At 46.2% G+C, this 27,164-nt stretch overlaps 3 protein-coding genes across 3 annotated transcripts; all 3 read right to left on the bottom strand.

Moving 5' to 3' along the window:
* Positions 1-779: 779 nt before the first annotated feature.
* On the bottom strand, positions 780-13,778 carry LOC123097211 (disease resistance protein PIK6-NP). The gene is made up of 6 exons (XM_044518928.1): positions 13,510-13,778; positions 10,171-11,293; positions 5,122-5,518; positions 4,889-5,016; positions 2,144-2,934; positions 780-2,092 (listed from the first exon to the last, which is right to left on the bottom strand). Exons 1-6 carry the CDS (start codon positions 13,776-13,778, stop codon positions 913-915), a joined length of 3,888 nt encoding a protein of 1,295 aa, XP_044374863.1. The 3' UTR covers positions 780-912.
* A 4,186-nt stretch (positions 13,779-17,964) lies between these two features.
* Positions 17,965-19,644, bottom strand: LOC123100732 (uncharacterized). Its single transcript, XM_044522617.1, has one exon. The coding sequence runs from the start codon at positions 19,586-19,588 to the stop codon at positions 18,437-18,439; it is 1,152 nt and encodes a 383-aa protein (XP_044378552.1). The 5' UTR covers positions 19,589-19,644; the 3' UTR covers positions 17,965-18,436.
* Positions 19,645-22,699: 3,055 nt separating this feature from the next.
* On the bottom strand, positions 22,700-24,858 carry LOC123100730 (metacaspase-1). Its single transcript, XM_044522616.1, has 5 exons — positions 24,431-24,858; positions 23,964-24,297; positions 23,480-23,597; positions 23,202-23,396; positions 22,700-23,111 (listed from the first exon to the last, which is right to left on the bottom strand). Exons 1-5 carry the CDS (start codon positions 24,792-24,794, stop codon positions 23,052-23,054), a joined length of 1,071 nt encoding a protein of 356 aa, XP_044378551.1. The 5' UTR covers positions 24,795-24,858; the 3' UTR covers positions 22,700-23,051.
* Between the last annotated feature and the right edge of the window lie 2,306 nt (positions 24,859-27,164).

Below are 27,164 nucleotides of genomic sequence, written 5' to 3'. Positions count from 1 at the left end.
ATTTGACTCTCCAACCAAACAGCCCCTAAATATGCCATCCCACACGTTCCCAAATGCGTATCGACTATCGAGGCGGCATGGGGATTAGCCTCCTTTTTTGCGGAACGGCCAAAAATCATCTTCTTGCGTATGTTTTACATGAAGAATATGTTAATAAGTACTCTTTGTCCTGTAATATAAGATGTTATTACAATCAATGTACTCATATATTGGTTATAATAACAAATTATATTATGGTACTGAGTGAGCAGTACAGAATGATGTATACATGCCTTGGTTCCCTGAAACCGAGACTCAGAGTGTCGGTGTTTGAGATTGAAAAGAAGTGATCATTCAGCCATTGTGTTAGCAGTTGCAGATGATCTAGTTAGGAGTAGGTGCAGGCTTGAGCTCTTTGCAAAGTTCCAGATTGTCAAATAACTGATGATAAATAGATCTCTTTTTTCATCATGGGACATACAAATCATACTCAAGCATACACACATTTGGTCCTGGCAGTATGCTACGACAAATACAGTTACTCCACTTCATATCTAACATTTGGAGACACTACTATTAATACTCAAGGTAAGTGAAAGGTACTAAATAAAATATCAAGAAAGACAAAGGAATATTTTACCTACATCTTGCATAGTAACCCCTATATTCACCCATACAGCAGTATTACCTTTATGAAATTGGCAAGAAGCAATATACAGGGTCATGTCCCGGATATATCTTTTGAACACAAATTGCAGTTGCAAATTCTAGTTTTCCTTGTGGAAATACAGATAGATACATACATGGGGCATATAAACAACTACACATACATACATTATGCTCGATAAAAGAAGAAAAGCAACTAAGAAGCATGAATCCTATAGGTTTACGATCCTATGACTTGGCAGTGGTAGGTGTGATTTGAATGTGGTATCAGGACGAACGTGGTTGCACCAGCTTCAACACGGGTTTGCATGGGTGCTCGGAAAGTTGTTTCTGTAAGTCTTTCTTGAGTGCATTGCTATATGAACCCTTGAGCCACACCTCCTCGAGACTCTGTAGTTCGCATAGCCCAGATATCTGGAAAGATGACCCACTAGAGCAGTGGACCAGAAGCAGACGAACAGATCCCGCCATCCAAGGTCCAAAGGTTACCTTTAACCTGGAGGTGCAATATATCTCCAGGACCTTGAAGTTGTAGAAGGAATGATCATGCGGCGATAGGCTAAAGTGAAGCTCACCATCTTGAATCGGCCTGACTAATAGACGATGCAATACAGATTCTTTGAAGTCATCAAAGACGTGCACGTCCTCTTGGCTGAATATGGTCATCTCAAGATATAACTTTTCGAGATAATGATGCTGCTTGATCCATCCAGGCATAGTGCGCACATGCCCGTGCAATTTAAGGCTCTTTAATGTCTTGGGTGGCTGGGAGATATCATCAAAACAATAGAAAGAACATTCCTCCTTATCCTTGTCGACATGCACCGACAAAGATTCCAGATGGCCGTGGCCTGAGATGACAGAACAGAATTCCTTCCAGTTTTCTTGATTGACACCGCGCAGCCCGATCTTGCGCAGTTGAGTAAGTTTCTTGAGCTCCTTAAGGATGGCCTTTCCACCTGCCCCACTGACATTGATAACACCAAGAGTATGCAAGGCCATCAGGTTCCCAAACCCTGCAGGAAGCTCGACACCCCCATTATCAAGTAGTCCATGCCTCTGGCAGAGCTTAGACAACCTGCTAGATAACAAAGTATGTCTTCTGCTCCTTGACCTTGTTAATGTATGAACCACGCCTTCTGCTGCTGCTGCTGTTGCTGGTTGGCTTGGGGCCATGCCATCAACATCTTCTACTAGTGTTGTTACCGTCGCTTTGTCATCACCATGTTCTGCTGGTGCTGGTGCTGTGGCTTCAGGTTCACCATGATTTTCTGCTATTGCTGGTGTCATGTCCTCATCTGTTGCTGGTAGGCTTGGGACCGTGCCACCTTCATCAAAAGGTTTAGTAGTTGTGCCAGCACGAATATACTGCAATCTCTGCAGCTTGATGATAGCTGGTGGAAGCGTGGCTATGGAGGTGTGTCTGATATCTAGAGTCTGCAGCTGCCTTAGGTCACCTATTGAATTTGGCAGACGGCTAACCTCTCTACATCCTCACAGTGACAAGAACTTAAGGCGTGGTAGTAGCTCTCCAATTTGGTCGAGTTCATCATCTTTTACCCCTGATGTGTCCTGCAGATCCAGCACCCGAAGAAATCTCATCTGAATATTTTTTGAGATGAACATTGGACTCCAATCTCCAAACACAGTCAAAGATCGTAGCCGTGAGAAGTCGATGTTCTCAAATACATTCATGTCCATGTCCCAGTTTTGCCTTAAGGTGAGGTTTTGTCCTCCGCGTTGCGAGTTTAGGCCACAACACCCCTCCAGTGCAAAGACAAGGTTATCCTCCATTGGCCGTGAGATGATGTACTCATGGAAAAAACCATTGACTTGGCACTGGTTCTTCATGCTTAGTAAATATGTGATGTACTGGATTATGCTCAAGCCAACAAGCTCTGAGAATAGCCTGTCCCCGTTTTGCTCTGCTGTACTATTAAATGTGTCCCAGCAGTAACCCTCTGCAATCCACCGCCTTAGCAAACGCTTCCGTCTAATATTCTGGTCGGCAGAGAAAATTGACAGATAGAAGATGCAAGGTTTCAGTGAATCGGAGCAAGCATCAAAGTAGGAATGCATCCAGGAGAGTAGATCTCTTAAGCCATGGAATCCCGGATCGGTCTCCAACTTTCCAATAAAATCATCATTCAGATTATTCAAAAAGGAAGGGGACACGAGGGAGTGATTGCCAATAGCCACAATTAGTTTGGGAATCCCACCACACATATCCACGATAAGTTTTGATTGTGGCATCTCGTTCGGAGCCAATTGCTTGTTGTTCAAAGCTACCTAGAATTGTGAAATAAATTAGAATTTGAAATATATATACAAATTCAATTCAGAAAAACACTAGCTAATGTAATAACATTATTTATTAAATTTTAGTCAGATTTAAACCTAAAATCAAATCCAGCCTTTTATTGTAGAATATGGTAAGTATATTAAGCAAGAGTCTCAATTTCGAATGAAACTACACTAGACATGTATGAAAAAGGGAGAAACCTGCTCTTCGAGATAATAATATTTGTACATGCCCAAGATACTATTGTGCAGCCAGTAGCTCCGACAAGATGAATAGATGAGTTGTAGATGCATAGCCCCTGATCTAGCTCTAGCTTCCACCTCATCGTAGTTTTGTCAAGTATGTGGTATATGTATGGGTTACCAGACTATTAGAAGATGAATTTGTCACATACCCAATTATAGGTTGGGTACTTTACCCTTGTCGTGAAGAAATCCGCCCCCCTCCCTCCCTCCCTTTAAAGTTCGTCTAAACTTGGCGTCCTCTCCAAAATACCTTTTTGATCACTTATTTATGGTGTAATATGTTCTCAAACCAAATTGTTAATATTATGCATTAACTTATTAGGTAAACCCATGCATATATCCATGTATCCCATAGACCAGCTAAAAATTTAAACGCTACTATCAAACAACAAGGATGTGCCCTTGCACTTGGCAATGTTGACACTCACATAGCCATTGCAATGACCGCATTTGCTGGCCTGCCTTGTCTCCAGCTGTGCATCTCCGCGGCACCATCCCCATCTCCATTATGGAACTAGCTTGACTTAAGAGAAACCTAGAAATAAATGCAGTTACTGTGAAATGGATGGGGTAGACTTTTGCATTCACCACTCACTGCTACCACCACCTCAAGGAGGTGTTTCTGCTATTTCGACAAGAAGTTTTATATTTTGTATCTGAGAGAGCATTGTTTGCAGCTCCCATATTCCCCTATGTTCCCTGACTCCCAATCTCTCTCTCCCGCGTCTGTCCTTTTGAAAGAAAATAGCCAAGGAAAATTGAGATTTGAGAGAGAAAGATAAACCGGAAGCGGAAAGTAAATTAACGGCATGTGCGATGGGTGAACTTCAGCCTTGAAGCTTGCACTGATATGTAGAAAAAAATACTAATTTGGAGGAAAGCGAAAGGAGAGAGAAATGGATTATAATAAATCATTTTTGCCTACTTTTTTGTTATTTAGCAGATCAATTTTTGTCTAATTTTATGCCTATTTTGTGTATGAAAGCACATTATAAATACCTCCAACAACCGCAGAATGAAAAATAGTAAAGCAAATGTTAAGGGAAGTATGCCCTGTAGTCCAGGGATACAAGCATGCGATACATAAAAAAATTGGATGCAACCATCTATACCATTATATTGTATGTTTTTAAATGTCGGCAAAGGTATTAGAGTGTTTGTACTTCCTCATTTCCGAATAATTGTTATTCTATCATTTCTCTAAGTCAAACTTTTATAAGTTTGACTAAATTTATATGCCAGAAGTATCAACACCAGTAATATCAAATAGTTATATTATAAACACATCATATATCATGGACCTAGTAATTCTAATTTTGCATTGCATATGATGGTACACATTTATTAAAATGTGGTCACAAAGCTAGAATTATAAGTAGTTTGAAATGGAGGAAGTGGCACGTATATACCCATGTAATCGAAACAAATTAGACTCGTGCATAGAGATGGTGGCTGCTTAAATATGGGCACAGCTTGAATTAGACCATTTATGTAATGTTCGTATGGATGATAGATCGTGGCATCCATAATGGAAAAGTAACTAGCTATATTGCTTGAAGTAGATCAGGACACTGATTTATATCCATATTAAATTTGTTACTTGATGGAAGAATCAAATAAATGAAAGCTTGCGTTCTCTTAAAAAGGTTGATTTGAAGTAAAGCAAGCATACATTTTTTGTTTAGAGTAAACCCACCTTTTCATTGAAGAGTTGAAAGGCATCCCAAGTATAAAGACCTTGGACATTGAGCACGTGAAAATCATCCCTATTATCTACACAATGCTTGGCCACACTTCCATCATTTGTAATGATAATGATATTGCCTGCAATAGGCCAAGATAAGAAGACGGACTTTATCAAGTCCTAGTCATCCGTTGACCACAGGCCATCAATAACGACGAAGCATTCGTGTTCACGCAAAAATCTACGACACCCTTGAATTGGGTCTTGGCCTTCGATGATGCCAACTATTGCAGTTTCCTTAGCTTGAAGGTCATCTGAGTGAAAATCTAGAAGTAAGCGCCGAGAGAACTCCGTCAAATTGAATGGATGGGGCACATCGACCCAGCTGTATGCTGTAAATTTCCTTCGTAATCTATCCCTGGGATCCTTCGCCCACCGATAAATTGGATACAGTCCAAGCATTACACGATAGTAAACACTTTTCACCAGAGCTGATTTCCCAACACCTGCAATACCCCACACCGACGCCACACCAGGACCTTCTTTTAAAAGGTTGGTAATGTCTATATCTTCATGCCTAAGAAGTTCAAAATTGTTGGTCCAGTCCTGTGCCTCTTCTTTTCTGGTGGAAAGAGCGAGCCCCTGCAAGTATGAGAGAGGCTTGAATCATTTGAGCTTGAGGGGTTATACTGGGCTGGGCTGGGCTGGGTCTATTTCACGACGAGGTTAACAACTTAGTTGGACCTTATGGATGCTCGTGTACTTTGCTCAACCACCGTTATATATATAGTGTTACTATTCATCACCCAGGGTGCAGAATAAGTTATTCTTCACCCGAGGTAATCTTATGATCGTTTCATAAATAAATTACATATGGAATACATACATTCATGTCGATTCACTACGTAAAATTTGGCATAAAAAATAAAATATAGATCATAAAACTAGAAAAATTGCATTTTATGTATATTTTACACTATATTTTTACGTCTGTAATTTCACGTAACATAAAATCTTTTTTACGGTGATTACATATTTTGTTACGCTCTCTTATTACGTATGAAATAAGACAAAAATTTATGAAACGTGAAATTACGATGCATTGATGTTAAAATAGAGGGGTTGAAGAATAACTATTCCTCACCCAGGGTGACGAATAGTCAATCCCATATATATACCAAATAGACAATCTAAAAAAATATAATATACAAAATAGACTGCTCCCGCTCAATATTAGGCATATTTTGGTGGAGAATGGGGGTTTACATGTATTCACACATGAAAAAGATGAGAAGATTGTTGATTGAATAACATTAAAAGATGACACTCCTCTCAAGACACATATCCAAACCAGATGCATTGCTTATTTATCATTCATGTGTCGCATCACCTATTTTTCCAATGTGTGGTTATAAGGAGGTGGAGTAGCTGGAGCATACCTAAGAAAAATGCCTAAAACGATAACACATGCCAGAAGTGGTGCATAGTTTCTACCTCCGTGCCGCATGACATGGCAAATTGGTTTATAGGAAATATGAAAGAGAGGTGAGAATGCATGACGAATTTTTACTACAACTAAATGCATAAGTAAAATAGATAGTACTAGTACATAGTAAAGGATAAGCTTAATTAGTTAAGCAAACATACCTCAGCTACCCTACAATTAGAGTTGAGCGCTCGATCTTTATCATCGACACAATGTGTGGCCACACACTCTTCATTTGTAATGACCAGGACACAACCTTTAATAGGCCCGGATAATAAGGTAGACTTTATCATGTTCCAGTCATCCCTCGACCGTAGGCCATCAATAACGATGAGACAATCATTTTCATCCAGAATTCTACGACACCCTTCAAATAGGTCATGGTCACCCATTTTTAAAACTGCTTGAATAGTGTCCTCAGTTTGAGGATCTATGTCTTGATTACATAATATTTTTCCTAATTCATCATCATTGAAGCCATAGGAGGAAAGATCCAAAAATAAGCGCCGTGAGAAGTCCATCAAATCGAACGGATGGACCACATGGACCCATCTGTGTGTTTGAAATTCTACTCCATCAAATTCTTCCCTGTTATACATTATGCCGCGGTACAACCTTCTGGCAATAATTGATTTGCTCGGAGCACTACCATGCACCGAGATCACACCGCGGCATTTTATTTGCCATTTAAGTTCACCCATATCACTGTGCCGTCGGGGGGTCTGCCATATATATAAGAAATGTAGTTGTTAAAGTACGTGACCAAAATTAATGGATGGGGATTCAAAAACAATTATAATCCCAAAATTATATCCTGATTTTATGGAACCAATCTCTGCCTACCATGGGTTTCAAATTAATAAATAAATCCTGCAGGTAGCAAATCAGCAGAAATATTTAAAATTCAAATTTTGAAGTTAAACTTATACCTCAATGATTCAAGTAAGATTTCACTTCAAGGGTTTGGCACACTGACACGAGAGGAAGACAGGCTCAGGTAACGGGTATACCGATCGACTAAGGTGCATAACAAAGTATGCAGAAGTTCACGTCATTAAGTAAGCTCAATATTTTCTGCCATTCGGGAATGGTATATTATATCAAATCACAATAACTAAATAATGGTCTTCTTGTGTTTCTACGTCTAGGGTTCATTTCCTCTTTCCCCCAAATTATGGGCTGCCAAATAAGCGTGATTTGGTTTGGGTTTAAGAGTTGGGCTATGTATTTATCTGTGAACCACACCTGAGTTAATGAGGTTTGAGTTCAATGTTGTGAACGTTTTATAAACCCTTAACATACGATAAGTTAACCAACCAGAATGGTTGGAAAAATCAAACCAACCTCAAATATGTGAAATGCTGTCATTTCGAAAATTTAAATGATCGAAGGCTGAAACAACACATACAAGTTTGTTAACAGAATCCAATAGGAATGTTGAACTGTGAGCCCAAATAAAAAAATAGTAGATCATCAAACCATTTGTAAGATAAAACTCTATAGTTACAATTTGGCATTCGAAAAAACAATGAGTAACATGCACGCATGAAAATCAATGTAAAAATATGGGTCCATATAGTTGCTTGTTCAATGTAAACACCTCCTCGTGTTGTTCCTGTACGAGAGGAGAGTTGAGGCAATCCCTGGGTAGCTATGGTTTCTGTCCCCACTGTTGGAGCCGTCGTCGGTCTGTCCCACCTCCGATGGCCTTTCCAGTCTTGGAGGTCCTGCGGATCCCACCCACTCATCGGAGGGAGGGTTCATGTTTCTTGCTTTAGTTTTCTCATTGTCTTTTTCGAGATGGTGAGGCGGTGGCGACATCTTGAAGTCAGAATAATGTCCTCCCCACGTATCCTCGCTCCGGTGGTGCATCTAGCACCGCTGGAGGGCACGTGGAGTTGTGTGTCCGACGTATCTCCTGGGGTCTGGTCGGTTTTCATGTTTGTTGGTGTGGTTTAAGGATTCGTTTTTCTATTTTATGGTTCTCATCATTGGCGACGGTTGTTGCTCTAGTGTACTGGTCCTTTGGGGCCTTAGGATGACGACTTCCTTCGGCTTGCTTCAATGCTTTCACTCGTCGCTAGGTGGTCCAAGCACCTATTTGTGATTTCTATTACTTTTAGTGCTTTTGCACTGTTGTTGATAGTTATTAATAGATCGGTGAATCTTTGAAAAATTAATCTAAAAATATAGTCATTTGTGTATTTATAGAATACAATAAATAGATTATTATTTTTTGTAATGGAAACTTGGAGAATGCATATGGATAAACATATTTTGTGCAGATGTTTGCAAGTGCAAATATGATCCATGAAGTCTATCAATCCCTTTTTATAGATTGTTATTCCCTCTCTTCCATAATAATTTATTGACATAACATGTCACTTTCCTTGGGTGGAATGTAGTTGATATGTTCCATATAATTGAAATCCAAGGTGTAAAGGCCAGTACAATATGTTGGTTGCATTGGGAGGCTAGTGTGCCCCACCTTCTAGGCGAATACAGGAATTAACTTTGAAACAATACCATATGTGCTTTAAATAAGGACGCTGATAACGCCGACACGTGTGGCATATTAGACATCCGCCCACACACCTTGTGTGGCATAAGCAGGAGGCAGCCCACACGGGTCCTATGTGGGCGAACATTAGAACTGCCCACACGTGTGGGCGCAGCTACTTCGTGCCACACGCCCAATAAATACTACTCATATCCACCCCGTGCATGTGGCATGAGGAAAATATGGCACACGTCCTGGCGCAGCTATGTTAGTTACCGGCGGGATGACCTTTAGTTACCCCGGGGAATGACAATTTTAGTTATCCGGGATGGCAAATGTAGTTGTACAAGCATGACAACTCTCTCTTTTTTGGTTAAGTATAGTTGCCATGTCTAATTTATGGTAGTTGCCGCGTGTAATCAAACCATAGTTGCCGTGTGTGATTAACTACTTGCCACATGGTCAAACAAATAGTTGCCATGTGTATTCACCTAGTTGCCACGTGTGGTCCAACCATAGTTGCCATGTATGTTTAATCATAGTTTCCATGTATGTTTACCTGGTTGCCATGTACGCACAACTGCAGTTGCTATCTACCAACAAATCATAGTTGTCATTTGCCACATACGCACAACTGCAATTGCCATCTATCACCGTACGGGGTCGTGTGGGTGAAGAACAGTTCACCCACACGCGCATGGAATGGATGGTGACTGTGTGTGCGGGAACTGGTTCGCCCACGTGACGCAGCTGGCAACCGCGCACTTCGGTTCGTGTGGGCGAGCACTCTAATGCCCACACAACACGCTATGCCTACATGGCATTGAAATTCCAACAGATTTCTTCATGATTCGTGCAAAACATAACAGACGAAGATCAACGCGTGTGGGTGAAGTGTAAACTTGCCACACATGTGGGCGTTATCATTTGGGTTAAATAAAATATTAATTCCACCATATAGTCCCATATTTAGATCTAGATGACATCTATGCAACTCAGGCAATAATATATACAGGAGATATTAAAGAATATAAGCAATAGATATTTGTAATAGTTAATGTAGTAACCACATAAATATTTAATTCAAGATTTCGGCCAGAAAAAAACAATTAAATTAACATATCTCTAGGAAGAATGGTAAAAGTATGAGGTAAATTATAGACATAATTTGGTGTTTTTTTAATTAGAACTTAATTATGCTCTGGAGTCCGAGTAGTATATAGAGCAAAAAATAAAATCTGCATGCTCTTATGACATAATTTAACTTTAATGTAAGTAGTTGATTTTGTTCCAGGCTTATGGACTTACCCTCTTGAAAAAGGCACAAAGTGATTTTCCATCCGAAAACCGCCCGAGCTCTGATACTAGGTAGGGCTCCCCAGGAGATTGAAGTGCAATCCCTAAGTCCTGCGTCGAGACAAGGATCCGGCTGCCTTTCTTGTTGTTTGGAAGATACATTTTAATAGCATTCCACTCTACCACGGTGGATACTCCTTCGACGATGATGAGATACTTGTGTTCCATCACTTGTTGCATGAGCTGGGCCTTGTTGAGATGACCAACATCTACGTTTGCTTGGTGAGAGCTCTCGTAGAACTGAGTCAGCAAGTTCTTGAGGAATTCTTCAGGGTTAAAAGGATGTATGAGCTTTACCCATGCACGGCTTTTGAATTCTTGGCTGATTTTCTTGCCACAATACGCCTTGCTGAAGATGGACGTCATTCCAAGATCATCTCCTGTACTTCCCCATACCGATATCACTCGAAGGTCACTGTCTTCATGCCTGATCAAATCTTGAAGGTCCCCGGTGTCACGTATCTTCCCAGCAGCCTCCCACACTTGGCGTAGGTTGTCGAATGCTAATGGGCTGGAGGTGGTGGCCGCCGGGGCCATCGGCATGACGATCTTCGAGTGGGAGCCAGAATCACTGATGAGGTTGTTGCGCATGTTCCTATGGCTTACATCCTCCACCCTGGCCTTGAGCTGCTTTATCTCAGCGGCCGCCTCGTCTAGGTGCCGTGGTGGTGCCATGCAGGAAGGCACCACACGCCACCACCATGCAGAGTCCTTGTCCAGGTGGACAACGAACTCAACACAGTCCTCCACGTCGAAGGCCAGCTCGCGGAGCTGCCGCACCCATGTGTTTGCCACCTTGTTCTTGGCACGCTCCCATTTGGCGGTCTCCAGAAAGGATTGCATCATCTGGAACTCGCCGATGATGAACACCAGGTCTTGGTGCACCTTCTCCTTGAGCTTGGCCTCCTCCTCTATCGCCGACTTTACCCTGCTCAGCGTCCCCTCCACCGCCGTCTTGGTCAGCCCAAGTGCGAAGTCCGCCATTGTTTTGCTTGTGCTCTCAAGGTCTCTACAATGTGTTTCCTTCTTGGGTACTCGTATGGTAGAAGGCGGCTTGTGAGGCGATGTCGCTAATCTGCATGCAGATGGGTTATAAAGCAGGGAAGCAGATGGAAGAAAACCTTCTCCGGAGAACGCATCTATTCGTTGAGGAAGCCAAATGTTTTGGATAGTACCCGATGCGCTGCAAAGCAGATAGCCTTCTGCCTGAGATCACCTTCGCCCGATGCCTTGCCTCCTTGGCACAAAGGTGCACCCATCTGCTAAATCACGTCTCCATGATTCTTTTCCATCTATCGCGGGCCAGCACCTAGCTACCCATTCATCTTTAATCAGGGAGTAATGCTTTTTTCCGTGCACTAAAGACTAAAGTGAAAGGTGGTGCTTTCAATGATGGTCTTCTTCTCAGCCGCATCACTAGTTAAAGACTAAGCAGTAAGCACGCTAACGAGCAGCGACGGTATGTACGTAGGCTAGCTCATCATGATCTCCACTAGTAGAAACTGGAAAGTAGGCTAGGAAACGAGGCCAGCTAGAATTGGCTATGTCTTGATCATCCCAATTGTCCAGCATTTGTAAACCACGTGTTGACACCCTCATTTGGTGAAATGACTGTTTTCTCTTTCTTATTTTCAATGCCAATACATGTTCTTGATAAAACCGTAACAGCGCAGGGATACGCCAGTCCCTACCGGGAGTAGCAGTAAACAATACTACACAATATAATGAGTAGTATTTTGTTGATCCAATGGTCAATAGTGATCCGTCAAATATTTGCTCAGGGACATATTGGTAATTCCTGATTACACATAGATTTTTTATTTCTTAGTTTTAATCGTAATTTAACAATCTAATTAATTAAGTTAATCACATCCCATCCGACGGGACACCGTTCGTGCGCTACTCGCGGCTACACGCCGCCGCAAAATGTCCATGCAGTGCGCCGGCGCAAGGACTTCCGCTATAGACTGACTCCGGTGCAGCCAGTTGTGCGTGCACAGAACAACACAGCTCGGTGTGGCAAGCGATGCGCTAACCGGTGTGATTTTCATTTGATTAGCTGCAACGGCAAGGCGGCGGACGGTGCAACGGCGAGCAAAGCAGCACGGGTGTGCGACGCCTGTCTGCAGCGGCGGGCGTGGTGGTGCTGCTCGTCCGACACCGTACCTCGCTGTACTCTGTGAGCCTCGCGCTGAGGCACGAGTGGGTTACCTCTGTGGCCCACATCGCTGCTGCTCCCTCAGGCTGCCGGAGCGGCCCTGCGGGAGAGGCGACAACCGGAATGTTGATCCCCTACTCGCAGGCCAAGAGCCTCCTGTCAAGGTGGCGCGTTGTCCCGGAGGCGTCCGGTGGGGACTTTCCGGAGGAAGACCTAGTGTATCGCGTGCCTATCTTCGATCCCGCACTCCCAGAGCTCTACTCGCCGCCACCGGCCTTGTAATCACACTGTGAGTTGCAGCGATAAAGAAAAGTCACCGGGGAGGCAGGGACGATATGTGCCCGTGGCCATCGACAAGGGTCTCGGGTGCGTATTTGTGTCACGAGAGCAAGCAGCGATCCGATTGTCGCGTACGCTGTGTGACGTGCTTTTGTATCTAGCCGGCCGGCGGCGAGTTTGCAAGCGAGGTAACCTACGTCGTTGTGTACGTGCAGCGCAGGCCAGCTGAGAACATGAAGCAAGACCGTGAGCCCCGCTTCATCGTCTTGGTCGTCCATTCTCGCATGTCACCGAAGAGTAGTGGCAACGTGGCCCGAGCCAACAGATGATAGCAGGAAAGGTTGGCCCGAGCCAACAGAAGTGATAATTCACCCATTGTGTTAGCTAGGAAACGAGGCCAGCTAGAATTGGCTATGCCTATGTCTTGATCATCCCAATTGTCCAGCATTTTTAAACCACGTATTGACACCCTCATTTGGCGAAATGATTGTCTTTTTTGTTATTTTCAATGCCATTACATGTTCTTGTTAAACTGCAGCAACGCAGGGTTACGCCACTCCCTACTGGGAGTAGTAGTAAAAGTAAAACATACTGTAACATGACAGTACACGTGCCATCATCATAGATCCATGCATGGATGGTCGACCAGCTGTGATGCGTGACAGAAATTGTTGTGCAAGGAAAGAAAGCATTGAAGAGCTGACCATACATGCGAACATAGGTACATCACGTTCACTGCAGAATGGTAAATAAGCTCCGAAGTACTAACATGCATGGCCGGCAATGTCATACCCCAGCGCCGGCAGTGCCGCCATGGGTCTGGTCAGCGAGCCTGACCCGGGAGGGGCTCGCACAAGTTCTTGCAGGTAACCTGGCAAGGGGTGAACAACTGGTTCACGCAGGTCTGGCCCGCCCCTGGAGCAAGGGCGCAGAGCACGCTGCACATCTTCTCTGCAAAGGCGTTGCACGCAGGTATGCATGCTGTGCGGCATGCCGTCGCTGCACTAGGGCAAGCTAGGGGTTGCCCGTCGACGTAGGCCATCGCCGGCTTGCCCGCAGCAGACATGAGGATGACCACCAGTACCGCGCAGATGGCCGCCATCTTAAGCGCGGATGTGGCCATTGATCCTAGTTACGACGAAGTGGCTGGGCTGGTTGGGTACCTACTACGTACTAGGAAAGATGGTGCAAGAAGATGGATCGGGAACTGGGAATGTGTGGTGCCCGTATGAGAGCAGGGAGGTGCTCTTTTTATAGGCAACAAACGCGCACACATGGAACTGGAATCACGGCGTATCTGTATGCAGTATCATGATTCATCCAGCCCGCTACATATTCAAAATTAGAGAAATCGGTCCTAGCAGGATTGTATGTACTAGTGGCGTTAGTTTAATCTGTACTGGCTCATCACTTTGTCGGCGCTTTGTGGGACGCCGCTAGCTCCGCATCCCTGATCATGCACCTTTGTGTGTTGACTTCATCACCTCAAGTGGACTATGCAGTTCATTAGTGACCACTCATGTATTGAGCTATTCTAATAATACATATAGTATAGAGTTGCCAGGCAAAAACTAATCATTCACGGGATCACATGTCCCCTTACTCTATGATTTCCCCTGATCTTTACTTGATCTGCAATGAATAGGAGATGTAAGAAGCTTAGGCATATGGTGCTGGGTGAATTCAGGGGTTTTATCGCTAACCCATCTTCTAAGTTATGCTCATTAAAGCTGGCAAGTTTGTTCTTTAATCTCAGTATAATTGTTTGTTTGAAGCATGGAGTAACAGATCTTTCAAGAGTTAATGGACAGCTAAGTTGCCTGCCAAGATCCATATCTGGATGTGGCTGATATGGCATGATTCTATATAGCCACTCAAGATAATATGTCAGCCAAAAACTAATCATTCACGGGATCACATGTCCCCTTGCTCTATGATTTCCCCTGATTTTTGCTTGATCTGCAAAGAACAGGAGATCTGAGCTGCCCAGGCACATGGTGCTAGGTAAATTCAGGGCTTTTATTGCTAACTCGTCTTCTAAGCTATGCTAATTTAATCTGGCAAGTTTGTTCTTTGATCTCAGTATATAATCCTCGTACTTCGTAGCACAATATTAATCTGGCAAGTTTGCTCTTTGATCTCACCATATTTTTCCATTGGATTTTTGTGAATGCTAACATGTATCAGTAAATTTCCAAGAAGTTGCAGTCGCCATACATATTATTATGGCATTTTGTCCATTTTCTTCCGTAACTCGGTCCGTTATTTTGACGGTGGAACCTGGAGCATATTAATATTGCTTTGTATGGATATATTTTTCCGAAACGTATAGACTTTTAACAGTGTATCTTCAAATTGCACATTCTCGCATCCCAATGTTTTCCCTGATATAAATATGTAATTTCAGGTGTGTAAGTTTATATAGGTGCCAATTGAGAAAGGAGCTGCACTAGTTTCTGCCAAGCGTATCGTTCAAGCTTCTCACCTCTATCTGCAATAAACCAATAAATAGGGAAGATTATTTCATCATAAAGGCAGTTTCCACTAATTGTACGGCAAGTACAAGATCTCAATATCTTGTTCATTAGGTGGTTGTGCCTTTTTCTTTCTACACTGATCACGCACCGTGCATGTTGCGTGTTGACTTCAAGAGGATTGTGTATGAGTTTCGCTACACTTATGACATATTTTCTATGGGATTACATTACAGGGTGACATGGTATCACATGGTTTGTTACCAGGCCCCTCAGTGAATTTCACATGGGGTCAGTGAAAGATTAGGAGGGATTAGAGCATCCAAAATTGACGCTTCATTTAAAGCATTGTTGAGGAAATCGTTAACTGGGAGCTGCTCGGTTGGCTGGTGGGAGTAGGGGATTAAAAGTCTAATCAGTAAGTTAATCGGCCATTCAATCAATTAATAGGGTGATTTATCAGTTTATTGACTATTCGATGAACCTATGAGAGTATCGGCATGTTAACTGGTTAATTTGATGAATTCTCGTACAGGAACAGGGGCTCCATCATTTTTATCCTAATCGATGCATAGTTGCTAGGTTGAATCCCAGTCTCACTTGCGCCGAAGCAAGAAGTAGCGTTGGGCGTTGAACGAGTTATCCCAGTCTCACTTTTGGCGCCGACGCAAGAAGTAGTGCTGAGCGTCGAACGAGTTAATTGTATACTTTAACAGTAGTGCTGGGCGCCGACGCAAGGAGCATATGATTCACGCATATGTACAATTAACTCGTGATCCACGTATCACATGTACCACTGGCAAAATTTGCGCATATGGTCAAATGGTGAGTGGGCTGACGCTGTGCGTACTTCGAAATAATGAGGGTAGATGCCCGGTTGTACTTGTGAGTTGTGAGAGTTGATAAAAGGACGTGTAGCCACAGGCAGTGCCGACATGGCCAGTAACTACGGAGCAGTTCAGTGCCAGCAGGTGTTGCGCCGTTGCTCGTGCATCTCCGCACAACAGCACAGAGAAACGAATATGGCGATGATCACAGAGAGGAACAGCCACAACTCCCAGGGGGCACCAGCCGGAGAAGAGGCAGAGGCAGTTGTTGCACGGTATTGGCAAGTCATCTTCTCTTGCTTATGTTTAGAATACAACGAGGAGGAAGGCTTGTTTCCAGCTACTTTTTTTTTGCGGGTAGTTTCCAGCTATTGACTATTACACAGAAAAATGATGTTGTGATGGATATATGCCTTGGTTCCCTGAAACTGAGACCGAGAGTGTCGTCGGTGTTTGAGATTAAAAAGAAGTGATCATTCACCCATTGTGTTAGCAGTTGCAGATGAGCTAGTTAAGAGTAGATAAAGCCTTTAGCTCTTTGCAAAGTTCCAGATTGTCAAATAACTGATGATAAATAGATATCTTTTTTCACCATGGGACATAAAATCGTACTCATAGAAAAGTGAATAGTAATGACATGGTTAAAGTTAATGAAAGACTTTGACAAAAGCATTATGTGTCTCAACAAAATATTTCTAGGTTGTGGCATTTTCGCAAAACATAAATAATTAAAATAACAATTAACAAATATACACATCCCCCAGTTCAATTTTTTTTGTTGAGAAACACAATAAATACGCAGACACTCACATACACGCACATACAATCATCCAATGTACGCATGCACACAACCCTATCTCTGTAAACATCTTCGAGAGGCCAAGCCAACAAATCTTGGAAACTACAGACACCTCGCTATCGACGAGAACATCACTTCTCACTCAAAGAATATTCCGCCTTCATAAGATGCATGTGTCAAAGCCTGGGATTTGATTCCTCATGGTTTGTGGGTACCGTCCAACCAGAGGTTGGTTCTCTCCTCACTTCAATTTTGTTGCATCAAGGAGTATGCTAGTCAGATGCACATGGAACCAGTTCACCATATATTGCTGAAATCACCATAGCAATTCACGGAAGGATGTGCCAAGAAAATGCTATGAAATCTTGTGGTGCAACCACTAAATGTTCGTGCCAGTCTCACGGTCATTTTTGTAAGCGTTGGCGAGCATTTGAATATTAGTGCTAAAAAGTCATACTCGTGATCCTCTCCACCAAAGTTAAGGATCTCCACTTCTTCGAGACGTGTACAGAAGGGTCTTTGGCCGCTCCAGTTCGACTTGTCACAAGGACCTTGACATGCTTGGCGTCTCCCCTAAAGAAAATGATGGGCATGACAATGTATTATTTACTGGTATCAGCTTCTTCTTCTTCTTTTGCATGGTTACTGGTATCAGCTTCTCGGATGAGACCTCACATCAAAATTGCGTAGAAAAATCGTATTGAACATGAACTATGCCTAGAGAAATCCTATTGAACATGAACTATGTAGTTTAAGGACGATGCTTCAGTGCCTTAAGGCACGTACCTTTATGTCTATGATATGTGGGTCCAATAGGTGGCTGGCCCACATGTCAGTGACCGAAAGGCAGGTGCCTTTAAGGCACCGAAGCTGCTAATTTAAGATCTATAAGGATTGTATAAAGAATTACCTTGGACCACCATGGTAAGACGGCCTTAAGCTTTTTGGTAGTGGCACTAATCTGATACATTCGAAGTAGATGCAGCACAAGTGGTCCGTAAACATGTGAATCTGATTCAAATTTTAGCTCCAACTCAGAAAAGTTGGTAACCGGTAGTTTTTCCATCTCTTGTGCGAAGTTCATCTGTGAATCCAAATGATTCTGCGTACACGTGTGGGAAGAATATCATTTATCATAGAAGTAATTAAAATTGAGTGCATAAATCCAATAGCATATTGACATGGAAGAGACAAGAGACGTACACCGGAATATAGCTGCAAGCACAGGACATGACAGCGTGGAAGCTGCTGCACTTGAGAACCCGAGTCTTCCCAGTTGTCCCAGCTCCTCTCTATCGTCTGTACCCTCATCCTCTCGAGCCACCAACAATCAAAAACAAGAGGCAACCCTGTGTACCATCGCTGCCACAAGACCGTTTCTACTGCTGGTGCCGAGATGAACACACCGATGTTTTCCCCGGCTCGAACCTTCAGCTGCAGTTTCTTAAGCATGGGAGTTACTATGTCAATGCCGCGACACCCCGTGTTGATATCTCTATCGACATCAAGCTCCTGCAGCGATGCCGAGTGGACTATGATGTTTCCTGCTACAGTAGCCTTTAGTATGCGCAGGCGTGGGCAACTGGTGACCAAGGTGCCAATGTCCTGGACCCTGCATTGTCCTCGCTGGAGAACTCGCTGGACGGTAGCAGTGTGAAGCATATGTTGCTTTGCGAGTTCATTACGATTGAGGTTGCATGGTCGAAGCACAGCAGGTCGGTAGTGATGTCTCCGTATAACTCGTCAGTGAAGACGACCTTTTGTGGCGATAGTCTCGCCACCCCGCGCAAAAGGGAGATGAATCGATTGGCATCGACGTTGTATGTCCTCCTCCACTTCGTTGAATGTGGATACCAATGAGGGACAACACGAGGCCGAGTGCCACCGCCCCTTCTAGCGAGAGGAGGGCCGCTTCGATCGAGCAGGGCTCAACACCGCGAAAGGTGGCACTGAGCACGCGCAGACGCGGGTATCGTTTGAGTATGTCACCAAGGTTGACGATGTTGCCGTCAAGGGACAGCTTTTCGAGCGCGAGGAACTCGCCCGCCGGACCCAGCGTGAGCTGCTGTGAGTACAAGTAGGTAACACTGAGCACGCGGAGCAGTTGGCAGCAGTGTAGCAAGGAGTCAAGGCCGAAGATTTCTCCAGTGAGGAACAAACTTTCGAGCGCAGGGTACGCATTGTCCGGTGGCAACGTGATGCTGCTCTCCGAGGTGACGCTGAGCATGCTCAGGCGAGGGCAGCAGTTGCGCAAGCCGCTAAGGTCGATGTTGTTGCCGGATAGGGACAACCTCTCGAGCAAGGTGAACTCGCCGGCCGGCGGTGGCCCGACATGGACATGGAGGCGTTGGGTGTCCAGCTCGATTGAGGCAGTGCGGTTGAAGCATGGCAGCTCGATCATGCCTACCACGCCTCCCATATTTGATGACGGGACGATGAAGACCATCTCCCTCGGCGAGAGACGTGCGGCGGCACGCAGCAACAAGTTGGCGTGGTAGGCTGTCTCTCTCCTATGAAGACGGACGTCGATTGTGGACACCGGCGTTGAAGCTGCAGCCAAGCGGCCCAGCACCGCTTCGATCGTGGCGGGCTCGAGGTAGCGGAAGCTGAGGTCGGTGAGACCGGTCCAGACATCGCGCCACCGACGCGAGAGGAGGCTGGTCTGCACGGCGGCGCGGACGCAACGTAGGCGTACAAGGACTAGGAGAAGCATCTCATCGGGGAGGGCGCTGATGAGGTCGGCTCCTCCGCCTGGACCACGCCTGGACGACGAAGCTCCATGCGGCGGCGGCGGCGGCGAGCGCCTGAGACGACGCCCCGATCGCAGTTCCATCCGAACGAAAACGTAAACCCTCCTGGCCTCCTCTACTACTCCGTCTTGTTTTTTTAGGGCTCTTTTTTTTGTGATGGCTCTCTAGCTACAACTCCCGTCTTTTATTTTTGAGAAACTCTCTACAACTCCGTCTAATCTAAGGAAAGGAACAAAATACTCCTTCCGTCTAGGTATGTAAGTCATCTTAGGTTGCGCACCATGACCAAGGTGGAAAGGAAAACGAGAGAACTTAATGTAATGTAATTTCGCTAATTAATAATATTGTATGCAATGAACTAACCACTGCATGTCGAGTTTGATAGTCTCAAGTAATTTAAAGCATGCATGGCCCACATCTCTTATTGGATGATATGTCACGAAACAAGAAACGAGATGAGAGTTAATGTATCGCGCCTAAGTGTTTTGGGATTATTTAATTTTCGTAAAATGACTTACACACCTAGACAGAAGGAATAGCGTTACTGGCCCAGGCCCATCACATGGTGGCCGAACGTGACCAAAAATCTTATATACCGGCTTGTACCAACAGCCTAGCCTAGCCATTGCAGGTAACTTTCAACGATCATGTGCTTGAAAATGAGAAGAGAGCAAAGATGGGCGAGGAAGTAAAAACTGCTCTGTTTCAGATGTTTCCAACCAAAGCAGGAGGACCCGATGGTTTTCCACAGGTGCAACATCCGGGTCAAACTCACAGCAAGATCCCCTCCGTGTAGACCCGACGCGTCTGTTTCACCCCTCCAGGTGCCGGCGGCGGCGCCGTCCATGAGGGGGGCCACACCCCGGAGCCGCGTGCCGCCTCTTCGGACATGCCACCACACGACCCCGCATGTATGAGGGCCCGGTGCGACGCTCCGGTAGCATTGCTACCCCCCAGGGCCCCCGTCCCGCCTAACCCTGTAGCGTTAGACCACGAGATCTAGCCCTTTGACTTTACACGGACGGACTTTGACCAGTGGAACTCTCCCCCCGGTTGTGTTAGGCCAGCCCATAGGAACACTTTGGAGCAACATCCGGGCCATACCCACAGCAAGATCCCCTCCGTGGAGACCCTATGCGTCTGTTTCACCCCTCCAGGTGCCGGCGGCGGCGCCGTCCGTGAGGGGGGCCACACCCCGGAGACGCGTGCCGCCTCTTCGGACATGCCACGACACCACCCTGCATGTATATATGAGGGCCCGGTGCGACGCTCTGGTGGCATTGCTACCCCCGGGCCCCGTCCCGCCTAACCCTGTAGCGTTAGACCACGAGATCTAGCCCTTTGACTTTACACAGACAGGCTTTGACCAGTGGAACTCTCCCCCCGGTTGTGTTAGGTCAGCCCATAGGAACACTTTGGAGCAACATCCGGGCCAAACCCACAGCAAGATTCCCTCCGTGTAGACCCGACGTGTCTGTTTCACCCCTCCAGGCGCCGGCGGCGGCGCCGGCCGTGAGGGGGGCCACAGCCCGGAGACGCGTGCCGCCTCTCCGGACATGCCACCACACCACCCCCCATGTATGAGGGCCCGGTGCGACGCTCCGGTGGCATTGCTACCCCCAGGGCACCCGTCCCGCCTAACCATGTAGCGTTAGACCACGAGATCTAGCCCTTTGACTTTACACGGACGGGCTTTGACCAGTGGAACTCTCCACCCGGTTGTGTTAGGTCAGCCCATAGGAACACTTTGGAGCAACAACCGGGCCAGACCCACAGCAAGATCCCCTCCGTGTAGACCCTACGCGTCCGTTTCCCCCCTCCAGGTGCCGGCGGCGCCACCGTCCGTGAGGGGGGCACACCCCGGAGACGCGTGTCGCCTCTTCGGACATGGCACCACACCACCCTGCATGTATATATGAGGGCCCGGTGCGACGCTCCGGTGGCATTGCTATCCCCCCAGGGCCCCCGTCCCGCCTAACCATGTAGCGTTAGACCACGAGATCTAGCCCTTTGACTTTACACGGACGGGCTTTGACCAGTGGAACTCTCCACCCGGTTGTGTTAGGTCAGCCCATAGGAACACTTTGGAGCAACATCCGGGCCAGACCCACAACAAGATCCCCTCCGTGTAGACCCGACGCGTCCGTTTCCCCCCTCCAGGTGCCGGCGGCGCCGCCATCCGTGAGGGGGGCACACCCCGGAGATGCGCGCCGCCTCTTTGGACATGGCACCACACCACCCCGCATGTATGAGGGCCCGGTGCGATGCTCCGGTGGTATTGCTATCCCCCCAGGGCCCCCGTCCCGCCTCTTCAGACATGGCACCACACCGCCCCGCATGTATGAGGGCCCGGTTAGACGGGACGGTGTACCTGGGGGGTAGCAATGCCGCTAGGTGTTGCTTTGGGCCCTCCTACGGTTGTGGAAGCGTGGTGGCTGGCGCAGGCACCCGGCACGCAGCTCCGGGGTGTGCCCCCCTCATCGGCGTCGCTGTGGGGCACGGCGGCAGCAACGTCCGTGAGGGGGGCAATCGATATACCATCGGGGTATGTTTTTTTGTTACATAAGGCACATTTATGTTGTGAAAAAAAAAGGAAAAAGTAAATAATATAAATAAAAAAATAGAGGTATGCCGACGGCAAGGCCGTCGGCATACCTGCGCACACGGCCACAGATCGATGACGTGGCAAAGGGCGGGGATCGATGATGTGGCAACATCCATGGGCCAGGCCTATGCCGACGGCCAAGCCGTCGGCATAGATTTGCCATCCCACGGACCGGCGAGCGACGCGGATCGATGACGTGGCGGGCGACGCGGATCGATGACGTGGGGGCTATGCCGACGGCCGCCGTTAGCCCGTCGGCGTAGACTGACGCCGTCAAAAGGCCGTTTCCGCCCGGGTAGCCGGGTCCACGTTCTATGCCGACGGGCTTATCTATGCCAACGGCCGCCGTAGGCATATTTCTAGCGACGCCGACGGCCGAACTTTGCCGACGGGGGCCGTCGGCATAGGTGGATATACGCCGACGGCTTTTCTATGCCGACGGCTTGGGCTGGGCCGTCAGGATAGGACAATCTATGCCGACGGGGGCCATCGGCATAGGTTCGGCCGTCGGCATCGCCAGTTATTCTGGTAGTGTGGGTTTCAGTTTCATAAAACATGCACCCAACGCACTTTGGTTTCTTGACACCACTTGAACATAATTGCCACAATTTGGATTGCTTTTACGCATCTCTTTTGAAGATGAAGCAGCATATAATTTGATAGGGTATGAGACGACACACAACACCACAACAGCCTTATTACAGTGAGGTACGTAGATACAGACGTACAGTACAGTAGGGAACGTGGTCCTCCAGAGCCTTGTATGAGCTATGCTCATTCTGGATGTCATGGCGGCTGGTGAGGTGATCGGCTATCACACATACTAGCAGCAAGCATCATAGTTATTTGTCCCACTGATCGGCTATCTCGATACGGTCGATGATTAGCCGTGTAGGTGGTAATCGTCGAGTGCAGAACGACGACGAACCCGGACGCGGGTTCTACATGCAGAACGGCTCGCGGTGGATGTCAAACTTGCAAGCAGAAGACAGCTGAGGCTCCTGCAGAGTTAACCAAATGCAGCATATGTGAACATATATAATGTGTCACTCCACATTTCATTGGCTGGAGAGAAAATGTGATGTACTCACCTCCACCCCGCTGAAGTTGGCCACCTTGCGGACGCAGCCGCCGGCGGGGCCCTGCAGGTTGCAGTTGCCACCGCCGTCGCGCATGATGGTCCTCATGGAGGTGAGCAGGTGGCCGTAGGTGGTGCGCGGCTCGCACTCCACTGCTCTGATGAAGCTGTGCGTCATGGCGCCAACCGTTGCATCGGGTCCAGGCATCTGCACGCACGCACACATCAGTGACATGTCAGCACGGAATGGACACCTAGCTTTGACATGGATGATTATCAACGCTAGCTGACCATGTTCATCTGGGTCTTTCCGTTGCTGCTGCCACTGATGAGCACGGCCTGGCCTCCGCTGGTGCCTTTGAAGGCGCCGTTCAGAGGGCGCTCATCCCTCCACCTCAAGCACCCGTACCTGAATTATTTTGAATATTAGTTTCAAAAATATTTCAGCTACTACCGTAATCACTGAAATTCAGTGAATTTTGGTTAGCCAAAGAAAAGAAATGTTCATTTACAAGTTACAATTCAACCAAATATTTTTAAAAACATGAAAAATATTTTGAAATTTATTTGATGACTGAAATATTTTTATCAAGGGGTAAATATTTCGATGTCCACTAAAATTATTGAAATTCAGTGGATTTCATTGACATCTCATTCATCTCACTGGAAGTGAAACCACACTTGATGAAGACATGAAAAAACCAGCTGATGGTCCCTACTATTACTTGGTCAATATATATATATATGGGAGGGATAGAGGTTGTTAGTTACTGACTGCTTGGAGAAGGTGCACTGGTATGGGAGATCGAGGACGGTGGCACTGTGGCAGGCGTCGACGATGGCGTGGAGCTTGACACCGTGCACGAGCGGGCGTACGATGGCCTGGTTGATCTCGTCGTCCAGGATGGGGCCCTGCTGGAACGAGTCCAGGGGGCAGATGGCCTCGTCCATGCCGTCACGTTCTTCGCCACTGCAGTCGGGGACCTGCACACCAGCGCCGGAGAACTGGAACACCAGGGAGTCTCCGGAGCTGCAACCCTGCACCAGCCAGTGCATCGCCATGCGGATGTTGTTCTTTGTCGGCTGCCTGCACGGGTCCCTCTCCTCATCTGCACCAATGAGTTCATTCACCAACACACGTAAGCCAAAGAAATCATCTGTGCTGAATGCTGATCATGCCACGACTCAAAACAAAGACAAGATGTTGGATTGAAAAATTCTTGGTCGGTCTCTTATACGTACCGGTGAGGATGAGGACCCAGTCGTTGGCGAAGCCGAAGTGCTCGGTGAGGAGGTACCTCATGCACTTGACGTCGTTGATGGGGCCCCTCAGCTCGCAGGCGCGAGTGTTGGTGTACTTGATCCCGACCAGCACGGCGCGCTTCTTGCCGCGGCCGCCGCCGAAGCCCGGAATGGGGCGCATCGCCGGCACCATCGCCCCGTGCTGTCGGCCACCCCCGCCGACGCGGGTAACGCAGCAGCACTGCATGCACTGGACGGCACGGGCACCGGGCGGCGCGGCAACGCTGGCGCTGCACTGCCTGCAGCGCACCATCGTCGCCGGAGCGGGACCGCTTCCGCAGTTCATGGCTGCTGAGCGCTGCATGACCTGGTGGGTGGGTGGGTTCGTTAGCTGAGTTGGTGAGCGCTGCTTGCTTGCTTGCACTGTCTCTGCCTCTCGCTCCTTCCCGCCCTTTATATAGCACCTGGATGATGGAAGCTATGCATGTTGAAACTGGTCCACTACGATTTATATATTCAAGTATTCTGTCTCAGAAAATAAAGGTTTTCTTTAGTGGAAATGGGCATATATTGTTGTCGATGGAACATTTCTGTTGGCTTTTTCAAGAGAACGCCATTGATGCTGTGCATATACTCCATACCACAAGTGGAAATGGGTATGTGATTCTTTATTGCTATTATTATTGTATGTTCTTCTTTTGTGGGATTTTTTTCTATTTATTTTGGGGCAATTGACACATGACTTCCGTAAAATAATCAGCACATGACTCTGACAAACCTTTAGTAGATTCCACGCAAAAAAAATCATTATGTTCAATGATAGCCCTTATATGCGCAACCAAGTTTTGTGTCATGTTAGACAAGCCTGACAGAGTGATGTGGATTTAACTAAAGATGGTGTATTTACTGTTAAACATATGTACATGTTCTGGATTTTGTAGAGTTAATGTTCCTTATATTTCAGTTGTGGAAGCTGAAACAGCCATTGACCCTGAGATAGGATTTCAATTAGAGACAATTTGTTGAAAATATGATGGTATGGAGAAGATTTGTGTGGGTTTTGTGCCGGTCACGAAATGATGGAGCACAACTTCTTTGCCTGTCCTCTGGCCAAACATATTTGGAATATTGCTGGATTTAATTTTGGTGTGCTAGAAATATCAAAAAATATGTTAGATATGTTCCAAAAATGGATAGTTACATCTTTTGGAGTGCAGCGATTCGGTGCCCAGGCTCATTTGTACCCGATCAGAAAATAATTCACAAAAAAAAAATCAAAATATCCAATTATTTTTTGCATGGTAGATAATTTATCGTGTGAGATCCTCTCCAATTTTCAGATCATTTGGACATCTAAGTAGCTCTCAGCAAAAACATAAATCAGGTCAGAACAGTACATGAACAATAATTTTTTTTACAGACCCCAAATTTGTCTTTTTTGCCAAGAGCTGCTCAAATATCCAAATGAACTGAAAATTGGAGTGGACCTCACACATCTTTATCTACCATGCAAAAAAATGGAGTTTTTCTAATTTTTTCTATTATTATAATAATTTTTTCTTCAGCACGGGTGCAGATGAGCCTTGGCTCAGAAATGGATATTCGCATTTTTTGGATTATTCTTTTCCTTTTCTCTTATGGGAAATTGGAACATAACCTTGTTAAATAATTAGCACATGACTATCAGCTAAACCTTTAGTAGATTCCCTCACAAAAAAACAATGAAAGCCCTTGAGCTTACATAACCAATATTGTTGTGTTGCAGATGCAAACACATTGCTGCTTATATGGGTACACTACTAGGAAAAACCTTATACACAGAATCTTAGCAATAGTGCTGGATAAAATGAGGTGCTACTGCTACTTAGCAGTAGCGCGTGTCCACAGAAGGCGCTACTACTATATACATAGCAGTAGCGCGGCAGGGGCAAAGGGCGCTACTACTTAAATTGCCTCACCATTGCCGCTAGGCTAAGTGTAGTAGTAGTGCTTTCCCTTGAAAGGCGCTACTGCTAGGTAGTTTAGCAATAGCGATTTCCCCTAACACGCGCTACTGCTAAGTAGTTTATCTTCTCCACACCGTCCGCCCCTCACTCTCCTCCCACTCCCACTCTCACTCTCTCACGCGCCCCATCGTCCGCCGCCGCCGACGTTTGGCCCTCCCCCGCCGCCGCATTGCCGCCGCCGTCCTCCCTCCTCCTTCCTCGGTATGCGGAGACCCTCCTCCCTCCTCGTCCCTCCTGCCCTCCTCCTCCCTCCTCCCACCCCCTCCTCCCTTCTCCTCCGGCCGCGCCCTCCTCCCTCCTCTGGCCGTGACCCTCCTCCTCCTCCTCCGGTCAAGCCCTCCTCCGGCAGCCCTCCTCCCCCTCCTCCTCTCTCCTCCCTCCTCCTCCTCCCTCCTCCCATCCCCTCCTCCCTCCTGCCTCCCTCCATCTCTCCTCACTGATCTGTTCTTGTATAATGTAGTTTTTTGTACTGCTTTTAGTAAGTGTTGAATAGAACTAGTTTATTTAGTAAGTGCTTAATGGAACTAGTTTATTTAGTAAGTGGTTAATAGAACTAGTTTATTTAGTAAGTACTTAACAGAACTAGTTTATTTAGTAAGTGCTTAATAGAACTAGTTTAGAGAGAGAGACCTATATTGGCAAATTTAGTTATGTTAGGATTATACATAAGATATTTTGAAATGTTTTTGTTCATATTTTCAACCATTGAAATGCAACGACCATCAAGT

This window comes from Triticum aestivum, chromosome 4D, assembly GCF_018294505.1.
Source record: "Triticum aestivum cultivar Chinese Spring chromosome 4D, IWGSC CS RefSeq v2.1, whole genome shotgun sequence".
Lineage (NCBI taxonomy): Eukaryota > Viridiplantae > Streptophyta > Magnoliopsida > Poales > Poaceae > Triticum > Triticum aestivum.
The sequence above is the reverse complement of the archived record's forward strand: the minus strand, read 5'-3'. Positions and strand labels throughout refer to the sequence as shown.

Coding starts and splice junctions, on each gene's coding strand:
- LOC123097211 (XM_044518928.1), bottom strand. CDS start 13,778: ATGGCCACATCCGCGCTTAAGATGGCGGCCATCTGCGCGGTACTGGTG. Junction 2,935..4,888: donor TTCAACTCTTCAATGAAAAG/GTGGGTTTACTC, acceptor TCACAATTCTAG/GTAGCTTTGAACAACAAGCA. Junction 2,093..2,143: donor CGCCTTAAGTTCTTGTCACT/GTGAGGATGTAG, acceptor AGGTGACCTAAG/GCAGCTGCAGACTCTAGATA.
- LOC123100732 (XM_044522617.1), bottom strand. CDS start 19,588: ATGGAACTGCGATCGGGGCGTCGTCTCAGGCGCTCGCCGCCGCCGCCG.
- LOC123100730 (XM_044522616.1), bottom strand. CDS start 24,794: ATGCAGCGCTCAGCAGCCATGAACTGCGGAAGCGGTCCCGCTCCGGCG. Junction 24,298..24,430: donor CTGGGTCCTCATCCTCACCG/GTACGTATAAGA, acceptor TCATTGGTGCAG/ATGAGGAGAGGGACCCGTGC. Junction 23,112..23,201: donor CCAACTTCAGCGGGGTGGAG/GTGAGTACATCA, acceptor TTAACTCTGCAG/GAGCCTCAGCTGTCTTCTGC.